The sequence below is a fragment of the Pempheris klunzingeri genome, chromosome 4, assembly GCF_042242105.1.
Source record: "Pempheris klunzingeri isolate RE-2024b chromosome 4, fPemKlu1.hap1, whole genome shotgun sequence".
Classification (NCBI taxonomy): Eukaryota; Metazoa; Chordata; class Actinopteri; order Acropomatiformes; family Pempheridae; genus Pempheris; species Pempheris klunzingeri.
The window spans coordinates 11265035-11279707 of NC_092015.1; the positions used below are offsets into that span (position 1 = coordinate 11265035).

At 40.5% G+C, this 14673-nt stretch overlaps 1 protein-coding gene across 1 annotated transcript in view; it reads right to left on the reverse strand.

The window, feature by feature from the left end:
• Window positions 1–548: 548 nt before the first annotated feature.
• The window catches only part of ppm1lb (protein phosphatase, Mg2+/Mn2+ dependent, 1Lb), a 42712-nt gene continuing 28587 nt past the window's right edge, over window positions 549–14673 (reverse strand). Inside the window, exons 2-4 of the mRNA XM_070828926.1 lie at window positions 12726–12942; window positions 4798–4959; window positions 549–2692 (exon numbers count right to left, since the gene is read on the reverse strand). Coding sequence (XP_070685027.1) covers window positions 2352–2692; window positions 4798–4959; window positions 12726–12942 — 720 coding nt within the window. The 3' untranslated portion in view covers window positions 549–2351. The remainder of the gene's footprint in view (window positions 2693–4797; window positions 4960–12725; window positions 12943–14673) is intronic.

The window sequence follows — 14673 nt, forward strand, 5'->3', positions numbered from 1 at the left end:
TTCTGTTTCCCAGCCCTGACATAATGGTAAATGTGGACCGCTGTCCTGAACATCTTCTAATCACCCAGCAGGTGGCATAAATTGACTAAAATCAAGATTTTAAAAGTTAAGGGCTTTTTCAATTTCAAGTGAAGTTGTTGAATCTGTTTTGCGGTTTTTCCTTCTGTTTAAACAAGAAAAATAAATCATGACAGAATATTTAAGGGAAAACTTGGCGAAAGAACAAGCAGTCATGGTATTCAATGAGAATAATGATTATGTTTTTGTTTAGAGTGTTTTTAACTGTATCGACTAAACTGATGTTCAAACCTGTACAGTATGTAGGAGACAAAGGTTTTATTTTTTCAATGTGAGATGTTGAGTCCATAGGATTAACACTGCATAGGGCTATGGCTAGTTTGTATTTATGTTGCTGTCTAAACTATATCTGTATATATTTACACACACATTTACTTTCTTTAAAAAAAAAAGAAAAGAAAGTCACAGACACAGGCAGGCAGATACTGAGAATGATACGATCATTTGTCATTTTAATGTTACCCTTTTGATTTACATTTTAAAATTTCAGATTTTTTTTTTTTTTACAGTTTATTAAAGTCAACAAAACAAGTACAAATGCCACATAAACATTCTGTAACGTACATGGTCAAGGAAGAATGTGAACTGAAAAAGCAGTTTTATCTGTTATATCTCTCTGAAGTTAAACAACCCAGGAACAGGCGCGTTGCGTTCTTCTTTGCAGTATAAACAGTGGAGGGTTGATGCTAACATGAGGACAGTATGTACATTCATCTTACAATGTCATGTCCCTGTGAGACATTCTTTCAACAATGCAAGAATATTCTACATGTGAGTGAACAATCTACGACTCTGAGGTCGTGCAGTGTGCACGGTATGATCGACTGCATTACATTAAAAACCCAGAAGTAGTTTTGGCAGCAGACATCATTACAGGAAATGGACAGCTGAAAAAAATAAGGCAACAATAACACATTTCATTCAAAGGCTTGTTACATTTTGAATTACAGTTCAAGGAAATGTGATATGGGATCTGTATCGGGATGGGGGACTTTTCAATTAATGTGACATGGCATTAACAAATGGCATTTTAATTTCAGTATATCATCTAAAAGTCAGATAAAGGAGTAGCATGTCAGTATGTCAAAAAAAAGCCTATTCTAAGGGTTGTAAATAATGGTAATGGTTAAAATATTGCCAATTATTTCAGTTATTACCATCTCACAAATTCAAATGAGCAGCCAGTGTTATTATATTATCGGATAACATTGGAAAAACCTTTTGTAGAGCCATAATGAGATGTTACAACTTTATCACTGCATTATCTGAGAAGGTATTGCTTTAAAAAGTTATTATTACATTTTATACCCATTTACAGTGAAATCTGGTGACACTTCGACAACCTACTGCATTATCCCAGTTATTATATCATCAGTAGTTACATGGAATATGAGTAACAAAAAGGAGATCAAACAAGAGTCTCAGCTTTAAAAAGTCTTAAAATATATCAACAATCACAACAGAAATGAGACTTTATCAGCTTCAACTGAGACATTCAACAACTAAAAGTAAAAAAAAAATGGTGCATCAGGACAAAATGCTTCAACCGTTCTTACAACAAGAATCCCAACATTCAGTGAAGAAGGTACAACATAGTTATAGGTTCTCTTGCTGTACAATATGAATGGCGAATATGCATATTATCATCTGTGCTGTTCATGTATAAAGGGAATACAGTCATATAGATTATTTGCACCAGTGACATGTATTTGCTCTATGAAAAAAATCTTACAATCAAATCAAATATCAATCAATTAAATGGCGCGGAAACAGAGAGTTAGGACACAAAAAATATAAAATTAGTGCTCACACAGACACTGGGAGAAAGACATCATTGCTGAAATGAAGTGGAAGTGAAACTACATGCAAACTTCTACTTAATCTTTAAATTTCTCATTAATGGCTGGACAATGGATTGGTTGTTAATGTGACAGTTTATCTCACACACACACACACACACACACACACACACACTCTCATTTTTATTTGCATAACAGTGACCCAGCTCGTATTACGGTGTCTGGACGATATGGCTAAGCCTGAATGAAAGTCATTTTCTTAGAAGTGTCACCTTTTCAGCAGTTAAAGTACAGAGGACGGGATGGGACGTGTTTTGATGCACTGAAGGTCTAACGTCTGTAAATATCTGTGATAGAAATAGTTCTTGCTCAAAAAAGTTGCGGCCTTGGTTTTTAAATCTTTCATCTTAAGCCTATTTTATTCTTACTTATATTCAAACATAATAGAGATACTGTGTGTGGTAGACGGGCGGTCTACTGCTCGCTGGCCTTGCCTTTAAACTTGACCACCATGACGGTGATGTTGTCAGGGCAACCACGATAGAAGGACTGGAGGACGATGCTCTTTGCGCCAAGATGGGGCTCGTTCAGTCGTTCCCTGATGAAGCGGACCGCTTCCTCGTTGCTGAAGGTGTCCCACAGGCCGTCCGACGCCAGGATCATGAACTCCGGCTGCAGCTTGTTCAGGTCAAACGACATGATGTCGGGATCAGGGATGACCACGTTGAGGTTCTTCAGCGGGTAATCGCCCAGAGAGCGGGACATGGCCAAGATGCCCTGGACACGCCAGGAGCCATTGAAGCTGATGAACCCTCCTGAGGAGGAAGAGAGAGGGGAAATGGTTGGATGATGATAAAGCAAGGAGAAGGGGGGAGGTGTTAGAAAAGAATGTGAGGAAGAAGGAGGAGGACGACGTGAGAGGAAAAGTAGAGAAACAGATGTTTTCCACGGTACTATTATTAAAAGAAAGATAAAAGATTATTTTTATTCCTCTGAACCAACTTGCAGCATGTCTTCATTTTTATCCACTATGAGTCTGCTGCAGACCGCAGATGATGATATAGATGAGTGCCACTGACTTGTTTTCACTCGATGCTCATCGTTCATGCTCATGGAACGAAATGTTTATGTTGGATAAATTTCAATTCATGTCACATCCTGCTAGTACAGCTGTGTCTTTTCGGTGGCTTCAACACATTTGCGAGCAGGGAATTGTACTGGAAATGACTGGGTGATACGAAGACTTCCATACTAGGACAGGATGTCCTCCTACTTCCTTGTGAGCGAGGCCTGAGCCAGGACTTTAAAAATACTGAGGTTGAAAGTTCAGGCATTTAAAAAATCCCATTATGTGTCACTTGCTATTATAAACCCCATTAAAGTTAGTTAAAATCTCCAAATTCCCAGAAAAAGCAGAGGGCATGACCTCCTGAAGGGATGTTTGGTCTCTAATTGCAATTTGTACAAAACCTTTCCCAGCAATGAGGACTGTAGTTAAACTAATAGATGCATTAATTAGCAAACATTACCTCCCTCATATTATCATTAGACTATATTTAACGTCAGCACCAACTTTACTGAAAATGCAGTGCTTCAGTTAGAGGCCTTCAGGCATCAGACTAACAATATGAACATCGTCGTTGTCACAGACTGAAATCCCTAATATGACCAACAATGTATCTTACATTAGAAAAAAGGAAATATGAATCACTTATTTTGCTTTTCATGACAAACAAATAAATGAACAAATGAATGGATCTTTTACCGTCAACGACAAGGCTCATATACAGGAAATAATCTTCATAACTTAAAAAAAAAAAAGTTAGAAAAAAACATATTCACTGTGACATTTTTGATCTAATTTGGGTAATTTTTAAAATCAATTAATGGTAAACTCGCCTCCAGTGTTTGTGATTTAACCTTCTTTTTTTATAAATTGGTTGCTGCAGTCTGCGGCTCTGGTATCAAGATATAAACATTACATTTCCAACACACTTCATGCTGACGGCGTGCGTACATTTAGACTTTCTTTGGACATTTTTTTCTGTGCATAAACAACACTTTGTCTTCCATTTAGGAGTTACACCAGTTTGAAAATCAGGTTGCCCTCATTAATATGCAAATGTATGCAGCTAGGTGCTCCAAAATCTAATCAGATCATCAGCTCTGCCTCTGGAGCCTGTGGTGTAGGTTTAAAGTTTCTGTCATTAATTGTTCCTGAGTGTCTGTTTACAAGAAGGTGTCACAGAGAGGCAGACAAACAGCACTGTAACGAGATAGAGCTACCCCCTGAGAGGGAGCTACTGTATAAACAGTTTTTGTAGTATACTAGTGGCTCCTGTGTGAGAATTTAAGATTAAAACATCAGGTGAGGCCCCCTCCCTGAGGGTCACTGAAACAAAAGAGAATCACAGCTGCTGTATCATAATTGCAAGCATATTACATGAATAAGATAACAGTAACATAATGCAAAATACATCCATGAGGGGTTTTTTCAGTACCCAATTAGACCATTAGGTGGAGATGGTGGGCTACCCTGACAGTGACCACACTGCCTGACTTATCTGCCAACCTGCCAGCAAACTCTCCTCAGCCCAGAGAGTATGCAGATAGGGTAGGAGGGAGAATTATGACTACAAACACACCTTAAATACTGTGCTCTGTCTGGCTGTGTTTGATAACATGCTGCTTTAGAGGCAGACTGGGTTATCAGTCACCAGGGTTTGATGTCAGCCTGAGACACAAGATGTGAAAAAAAAAGATAATGGTGCTTAGCTTTGATCATAAGAAGACTTATTTTATGCTTTCATGACAACAATCTGAGTTTTGATGTTGCCTCAAGTTTTAACCAAAGCCTTGCTTGGCTGCTCAGAATCAGTGGAGGGCCGTCTGTTGCTCTGGACTGCAGCTGTGTTCTCACCAGCCTTCTTGATCCTCTTGCGTTCTTTGAGCTGGTAAGGTTTGTGGTCATGCGATAGAGGGATGGCGTTGCCGTCTTTGTCGCAAAGAACTCCACGCGAGTCTCCGACGTTGGCCACTGTCAGCTCCTTATCAGACAGCAGGGCCACCAGACACGTGGTACCTGAAACAGATGGGAGAGATGGAGAAGAAGAGAAATGAGAATAAGTGAGAAACTTTTCATGGATAAAATTACATTTATGCATTGATCATACAGGATAAGACTGGCTTACTGGCATATACGTTTTGCCATGTTCACCATCTTAGTTTAGTGTGTTAGCATGCCGACAGTAGAAAATTAGGTCTAAACACATGGTACAGCCGAGGCTGATGTCTTCAGTTGTGCAGGTGTTTGGACATAAACCAAAGTGCTGGACTATTTTAATTTGGGCCTGATGATGAAAATTACACGATCAAAGTTTTTACAATTCATCCTCAGGTGACAATGACATTTTATAGGAGTTCATCCTATAGTAGAGACATTTCACTCAAAACATCAAATGTCAACCTCATGGTGGCCCTTGATGAAAAAGTCACGGGATCACTGAAATCATTAGGATTCATCCTCAGGGGACCATGACTGTCTGTGCAAAATTTGATTGCAATTCATCAGCTGATTATTGACTAAATTCAGCCTGGACCAAAGATGTGGAGCCACTAACAGAACAACACTAGCATCCGTTGAGCCACAGTGCTAACGTGGCTAAAAGAAATCCAAAATTTCCATAATATTGCAACTTTAATTGAAAACTTCAGTTATCTAAGCAGGAAAAAACACTATTTTTCATGATGCCTGGGAAAAAAAACACACTACACTTCCAGTACACCCCCCCCCCCGCACTAAAGTGAAACACATGAAGCAATGTGCAAACATTGCAAAAACTCTTTGAAGTAACTTCTCTTCCTTGAACCACTCTCCAAAACGCTTTCATTCCTTCTCCTCCTTCCTCTCTTTGTTTAGCTTCCCAGCCAGGCAGAACAGACTCTGGACTCAGAATCTGAGGCCTATTGTGTGAGATCCAAAGTCCTGTAGAGAAAGAACAGATTTGCCTGTTTGGCCATCTGCTCACACAGAGCAAAGACAAAAATGGAGAGAGAGAGAGAGAGAAAGAGAAACATGGGAGAGTGGGGGAAAAAAGAGGAGAAAGTAGGGGGTCCTACTGGCCTGGACCACCTGGACAGAGAGAGAGAGAGAGAGAGAGAGAGAGAGAGAGAGAGAGAGAGAGAGAGAGAGAGAGAGAGAGAGAGAGAGATGTGAAAATGATACATACAGTTTTCAGGATTTTAGTGTAAAAAAGGTAGAGGTAGAGGAAAGACTAAAACAAAGCTGGTTTTAATATCATCTGAAGAATGTGGATGACGTACTAACTTTTGAGACTTCCCTTTCAATAGCTCCACGTCTGGGTGTGATGTTGACTGTGTGACTGTCAGACCAACAGTTTACGCTGAGCTGCATGAAATAAATCCGCCACCCCCCCATGAAGGGTCTGTCCATTTAAATCACAGTTAGTCTCTGCTAGACATGACAGAGTCAGTATGCGAGGAATGAGACAGGAGGGAGAGGTAACACAGGCAGCAGTGGATGCAGATGAAGGCTATGTGTTGAGGAGGGCACAGATATGAGGAAAGAAAGAGAAGAGAGATTACTCTTGAGCGAGACAATGATTTTATTATTCCCATTTATAGCTTTGAGTGAGAAAAAAAGTGATAAACAGAAAAGAAGGAGACAGAAAATAACTGAGAGAGCACCAGCTGGAAGCGAGGCTAGGATGAATGAAGTGAATATTGATGCCACTTAATTGTAAATGACTTACTAAATCTTTTACACATTTTGTGAAAAATCCATTTCTAATACTTTCATCATTGTATGTATCCCTAATCCTGCTGCTCATGCCTATGGCTGCTACTGTACTGTACCATGCTGCCCAGCTAATTATCCTTATCTGTTTCCCATGGTGATAGAGATAATGGACTGAGGTGCCTTGCTAGCACACCCTTCCCCAATTAGCGCGGCCATGCCAAGCACACGTTCAGCGTTCCCTATTAAAATGGCACCACGGCCTGCATGCACCCTGTGCTCATGCTAATTATTGGCTTAGCTTGGCCAGACACACCTTCAACAATCCAGTAAGATTAACATCTCAGCCCCAGTTAGTCTCCCATTCTCATTTGTATCACTGCACTGATTCACTCTCTCAGAGTTAGCAAAGAGTCTCTGTGCTCTCGATAAGTCTGGAGAGTATACTAAGTGTGTGTACAGCGCCACAATACGTGGATTTATGTTCTTTACCAAGCTGCTTGGCATTTAGGTGAAATATGTGAGGACAGGCCTGCCACCACCCTGCTCACCCTGGCTCATTGTCTCCGTCAGAGCCGCTCTCTAAAACACTACCTGCCCATTAGACCATCCATATCAATTTTTCCCCCCCTGTAAGAGCTGCCATCCTGTCTTACTTGCCCTCTTTGGACTTGCACTGTTGACATTTAAGCTATTTTTAGCATTTTGCACTGCATAAAGAATTTTCAAGTGCTTTATCAAGTCTGTGCATAACTCTGAATTTACATACTATGTCACAATGAAGCTTTAGTCGATCTCTTTCTATAATGTGTAGTTTCTATTCCATTTATAACTTTCTTTCATAATGAATAGCTGCCTCAGGGCCTGCTTCAGCTTTATGTGTGAGATTTTGCTTTGGGTATGTTTGAACCACCTAATCATTTCCCGTTTCCCTTCTATATATATCTTTATGATGAGAATCAGAAAAGATATATAAATGTAATAAACTACAGTGACATTCAGGTCATGTGGGGGAAAAAGCATATGATTTGACAGGCCTATGGGTCCAAACATCTCTTCTAATTATTCACAATATGGTTATGGCATCATTGACAATGTTCGCCCTGTGGGTCAGGAGGTGGTTTAAAGCAGTACTCCAGCATCACGCTCCTATAAATAACACTGTGGGATTCGTGATAGAAACACATTCACACATTGATCTTAATTATCAAAAGCCTGGCGCCTACAGTACCCACAATGCAACCCGACCGCCGACAGTCGAGTGAGAGCTTTGGTTCGTTAGTAGCTCATGTTGCTTTGAGCTGCTCGCCTCAAACATAGATGGAGATCAGGATGCAGAGGTCAGGTATGCTCACGACTTTCTAACTCCTCCTCCTCAGATTTCTTCCCTTTTTCATACTTGTAGTCTCGAGCCTCAAACTTCGAGTTGCTCCTTCTAAAGCCACAAAAAGGAAGTTACTCCTTTAGGATAATCGAGCTCTCAGTCTCCTTCCTCTTTGCAAAACCGAGTGGGAGAAGAAAAATAAAAAGCTCCACACATGGACTCTTTACACACTTTAACAGCTTCAGTGAAATCGCTGAGCTCTTCATGCAGAGGTCAGACAGTTTGAGCACTTTTAAATCCGACATCAAACTTGCAGAGACTCGAAACCTCCTTGAGATGATAGATAATTCATGGAAAACCTCACCGTCTTGGCTATCTAATGGTCCTGCAGCCATGTAGTGAACAAGAACTGCTTTAAAAAAAAAGTCTCCTTGGTGAGTTCAGGCATTGGAAATATAAAAGTCAGCTGCCAGAAACCACTGCAATGACGAGCTGTGTTGTTATATAACAAGAACTGTCACATCTCAGTTGTCAGAGCTGTCAGAGAACATGATTGTTTTTTGTCAAATGTTTAATTTCACTCGTCTAAGCTACAAATTTCCCAGTGCACTTTTGTCTATACCGCACATTTATAAACCTTTAGGAAGGGATATTGTTTCAGTCTTTTTGAGTTTTGAGTCTTTAAGTCTTTAACTTCACTTGATTCCATAAAGTATTCAGAAGCCTTTGGCTAAATAATTTGGGCACTAATACTGTAAAGCAGGACCAAATATAAAGAATGTCCTGACACAATATGCAAGAATCAGTATTAGTATGACCATGCCACCTTTTTTATGGATTGCTGTCATCTTTTATCCTTTATTGTACACCTACACATCATTTATGTATTTGACATGCTGGGTCCACTAATGCCTCAGTGGAACATGAACCTATTCATTAACACATTTCCATTTATTCTATTTATAATGTCTGCACCGACTTTGAACTTTGGGTTTTGTCTCATTTCAGTGACACAACACAGACATGGTCAAAAAGTTGTATTTTTGTCTTGTGATGATCAAAATTATTTGCAAGACATAACAGAGGTTATTAAGAATGGTGTGGGTGTCATTCTTGGGTTCCACCGCAGTTCAAATGGTGGTAACTGTGCGACAGACAAAGTGATCTAAAGGAGGAAAACCTGCAGTGTTTGAACAAACTGCTGCAAATATACTTTGTGTGAACAGCATTTACTTAAAAGAGGAATGGAATATAAAGTGCTTTTGAAAGTAATCAGACACCTCAGGGAGAAAAAAGAAAACAATCCGAACGAGTGAGAACAGAAAAAATGACTCATACCAATAAAGAACAACGACATCAACCCTCAGCTAAAAATAACTTAAACAGCAAACAAATGCATAGCTTAGGAAAGCTAAAACATAATGACTGGTACTTAACAAAATGAAGCTTCACTCTAAAGTAGAAAGCCTGATGAGCATTTCTAGGAAACTAGGGAAGAGCAATATAGTTATTGTAGTATTATAATCTACAGTGATACACCTTCTTGATAATCAACAATATCAGCAGTCTGGCACCAGTAATGTGAATACTTTTTGTTGCATTACCGAGGCAGAAATACTCCCTTCCTTCCTGTATTTGATTTTTAAAATGTTCTGCTCTGTGCAGGCAGTTCAGCCTTGTCTCAGTTTGACATTGAAATTATGCCATGTGTTGCTGTGTGTGTAAAGAGGGCTCGGTCTCTACGCACTCACTGTTTTTTGCCTGTCTATAAAACATGAAGCACTCCAATATGCAGTGAATAAAGAGAATAATGCATTTTTAGAGGTGCATTTTTTCTTTTTCTGAAGTCAGATGGTGGTGCACAAAATGTTTTCCCCAAAATATTTCCACACATACTTCCATTAACTAATCTCCAAAATGTCCTAATCTTAACCATTCCTAACCTGAACCCTTTACGCAGGATGGCAGAACTAAATTGTCTGCCTGGTCTCTACATTACTTCTTGCAACAATACCTACTGATTATTGAGCTAAAGCACAACTGTGTGCACTTGTGTGGGTGCAAGCGTATGCTGAGAGACATGTCACATGGCTACTTAGAGGTTAGTACTGACAGAATACCACACCGCATTAAGAAGACTGTTTCCATAATAGACTCTAAGCTCCTGGCCATTCCATCAAAGTCCCATCTCCCTTATCTTTCTTTCGAGCGCTTTTGTTCGCTGATAAACAACAGAGGGATGAACGAACAGGGGGATAAATCTGATACGCCGTTGTCCTGGGGTCTGGGAGCTGAATTGAGAATGAATCTCTTTATTTTCCCCTCTCTCTTCTTTCCCTGCCAGCTTAATTTAGGCACCGATTGCGACAGAAAGCAGGGAGCCGTGCACCCTAAATGATGCGATTGTTGAATCAGATACAGGGACAAGAATGCACAACAATTACCTGATCAGCAGATCCACTCCCCCTGAGACGCTGACAGGAAAGCTAGGAGAAACACTGCAACAAAATTCAATCCCTGACTGTCTAATGCTTGAATGCTTTCCATTGTAACGGAGCCTGACTGCAAATTTATCTATAACCTCGGTGTCAGGCCTTCTTGCTGTGCTGTCCAAATACAGCATGATAGAAATATAGAGGGATAAGAAACCCATATGTACAGGTCTTTGGAGTGTGGATGCAACAGGTCATGTAGCTTAAAAACAGAGGTAAGCAGAGGGATCAGGAGGGGAGATTTAGTTGGTGGCCGTTTTAGGAGCAACATCAATCAAAAAGCCGATGCGTTATCTTTAGCTGAGGAGGAGGAGGAGGAGGAGAAAAGAGGATGATGAGGTTGAGTGTAACAAAAGGTAGCTGCTGCAGCGTATCAACCTTTAGTGCTATGAGCAGGTAATAATCAGATGATGCCTCCGGACTGGGTGTTCTAAGTCTGTGATTATTCTCTTTGACAATCAGCGTATCATATGATCCATCATTCCCTGGAGGACATGAGGCCTTCTCAAAGGCCCTTTCATACCAATGACCCCCTCGCCAAACTGCATGTGAGTCAAATGTCAGCTGTGCAGGTTTTCATTTAGGCTGCACACTGTTCAGATTCATAATCCAGAGGTAAGCTGCCACGTTCTTTTTCCTCTTGTCTCTTTTCTTGAGGAGAATTCCTGTGTTACAACATCTTTTGTGTAGTTCTAGCCATCATTTCTATTGGCTATGATAACACTGAACTCACCGAAGTAATTGTTAAGATCTGGGAACAAGGTGTCATTGCTGCAATAAAGTCTGATGGCGAAAGAAACACAAATAGATATAGATTACATAAAATACCTACGTCATTTTCTTTTAAGAAAGAAACTTGACTAGTGAATTTTACCATTCACTTTCATTTCTCTTACAAATAAGTTTGGTTTACCTGGAGGCTTGTTTCAAACCTGAATGATTGTGTGACTGCTAGTTTTCTCACTCAACTGAGAGAGTTAGTTTAATCAGGGGCACTGGAAGGAAAAGTGACCTTCCCACAGGAACGCCGAATTCTTGAGGTTGCAGCATGTCACTGGAGTTAGTCCGTGTGATCATCATCATCTTGTAATCCATATTTCAACTCTGCCCTCTGCATGTTCAATGAGCCAATAATGTTTCTCCGGTGGAAAAATGCGTCATAATCACAAGTGTTAAGATGTGGCCTTGGCCTCCTCTCATTTCTTGTGATCCTGCATTTTCTCTCTTTAGTATTGATGTTAAATTAATGGAGGTGGATGAAGAACCACATGAAACTCTGCTGCACCTCTCCTGTACTGTTAATGCCTCTCTGATGTCTACAAACCCTATTATAAAGATGATTTTACCTTTGTTGTAATCTTAACAAGGCTGTAATAGAATCTAGAGCAAAGTCAAATATGTTCGTGAATTAAACCCATATGTCGCTACATTGTGTGATTCTGCTATGAGACTTTTCGTTCTCCTCTTCCTCTCCCCCAAGGTTTGTTTTCGTTCATTCAGATTCTTCCTTTCTCCTCACCCTTTGAATGTCCCGCCTGCTGTTTGTTCCTTTCCTCTCCTCTCCTCTCCTTCCTAACCCTGTGTCTCAGCACTTATCTTTTCTTGTTCTCCCTTGATTTTGCCTGTCGCACAGGTCACTCATCCCTTTCTACATTATAGCTCTTACTTGCAAACTGTCCTCCTTGCGCACACATCCTTTCCCCCTGACCCTTCTCCTACCTCTTTCCATCCATCACTCTCCCTCCCTCTCTCTCTCTCTTGCGTTACTTCTCCCTCCCTGCCTCCCTCCAGACATAATTACTACAAGCCTTGTGAAGATCAGCTTGTATTTAAACAGCTGAATAAGCAAGGCCTGGGGCTGCTGACAGTCACTATTCAACAACAGTCAAGTGAAACAGTGGAGTAGAGAATAATAGTTAGTGTGCGGCATTATAGGGGACATTTAAAAACATTGCCCGGGCTGATCAGATGCTTTCTTACTGTGTCCCCAGCAATGGGCATCACTTGTGGGTAAAATCCATCTGTATGTGGCTTCTGGTCACACACTTAAATTGATATTCTGCATGGAAACATTTCCATCATTACTAATTAATGAACCAGGGTAGCATCTAGACAGACAAAACCACTGCGGGAAAAACTGTCTTATATGCAATACATGAATAGCACTGAATATCTCATGTATATAGTTATGTTTTTATAGGTTGGGATTTTTTTGTAGGCTCTTATGCTGTAAAACACACACTGACACACACACACACCACACACAACACACACACCTGCTTCATTGTAAGTAGCGGAGAGCTTGTCCAGCATTTCCCTGTCCAAAGACAGGATTTGCTCCTCCAGGATGGAAGGATAGGACCGTCCGCCCCTCTCCTTTTTTTCATCTTTCTCCTTGTCTTTGTCTCTGTCTCGTTCTTTCTCCCGTTCGTAGGTCAGTAGCTGCTGGCGGAGAGCCTCGGGCAGGTGGGCCTTGGCAAACTCAGCAGCAGCCTGATAATGGAGAGCAGAGGGAGACAGAGGAATTAGATGGCTGCAGATAAAGCATTAGTTTGGTCAAAAACACTATCAGAAGTGTAACTAAATATATTCTGACCTCCACATTGATGAGTGTTTTCTTTTAAACCGAGCTGGTTTCAGCCTCTCACAGGGAAGAATTTTCTGCTCCTATCTGTTTTATATAATTGTAAATTGAGTATTTTTACTTTTGGGCTGTTGCTTGAACAAATACAGAAATGTTAAGAAATCAACTTCAGCTCTGGGAAGTTATGACATTTTTCCCACGTTAATACATTTTATAGACAAAATGAAAAAGGAAGGATCAGAAGCTTCAATAAAAAATGTTTGTTGCAGCCCTAATGCTTATGTCTCCGTATCAAATTGGAAGATGACGAGCAGGGCTACAGCTAATGACAGGCTGGAAAATGACTTGAATTTATTGATTATCTAAATAATTGCCAATTGATTTCCTGTTTCCTGTCAGCTGATCATTTATGGCCCTCAGGCACGTTATGAAAACCTGGCAGCCAAAAATAAGATTCTTCTGTGATTCTTCTGTGTAGAGGCCATAAACATACAAAATTATTGATATAGAATATCATAATATTAGCATCTTTATTATTTACACACACAGGCTACAGTGGCAGTAGCCTGCTTGTCCTTTCTGCCTTGCTGAAGCAGATAAACCACAGATGAACAGAGATAAAGACAAAAGTGCATTGCCAATCAAACACACACGCTCACACCCTGCTGTGGGATAGAGCTGAGCCAGAGAAAAACTGTACCCTCACCTCTATCCATTTTACACCAAGCATAACACCAAGTAAACCTTTTCTTTTTTCCTGCACCCTTTCCCACTACTGTTTCAGAGCAAATAACGCCTCCCTCTCCTGGCTCAGCGCCAAACAGGGAAGACAAGCCAACCCAAGGTCATGGAGTTCAAAAAGTACAAACGTCATGTAATATTCTGCTGACATGCCAGTGATCTGCAGCATCCCAAATTCATATAGTTCATATTTCATACGCGGTGGAAAGCCAGGGACCTACAGACATTAAAAACGGTGGATTAAGAAAACAGAGTGAGCTCGTAAAGACTGCAGGAGAGAACAAGTTTGCAATGTTCTGTCACTGAATATAATGCTTTGAGGTCATATGACAGAGACCCATAGATGAACCCTCTGTCTTAAGTGCTCATGTTCCCATTTAGCTCTCTCTCTCTCTCTCTCTCTTTCCATCTATATCTCATTCTGCTCTGGGAAATTACTTTGAAGAACTCAGATAACCCTGCCTCCTCTGCTTCTTCTCTACACATGAAAACAACTCATCTACTCCTCTCTTGTTATATCTTGTCAGTGTTATTGAAGCTTTCCTCTGCAAGCTCCGTCACTTTTCCCCTATCTTCTCCGGTGAAACCCAAACACTCTCAGTTTTCCATTTCTCACAGTTTCTTCTCTCTGCTTCCATGGTGATATTCAATCCAAAATCACTGCGAATCCTGACTATATCCCTTTCTGATACTCTCCTTTGTCTTGTGTGATCACTGTTGACATACCTACATCCTGCAGTTACCATGCAGAGAAGAGGAGTAATAAACTCAGTTCAAAGGTCATAAAGAGATTGGATTATTACGGCGCCAATTAACGAGCAGTTTAATTGTTTGCTTGTCAGTCCTTTACAAAGCGCTGGGGTCACAAATGTTTTTTCCAGTGAGATTCCCCCTAAACA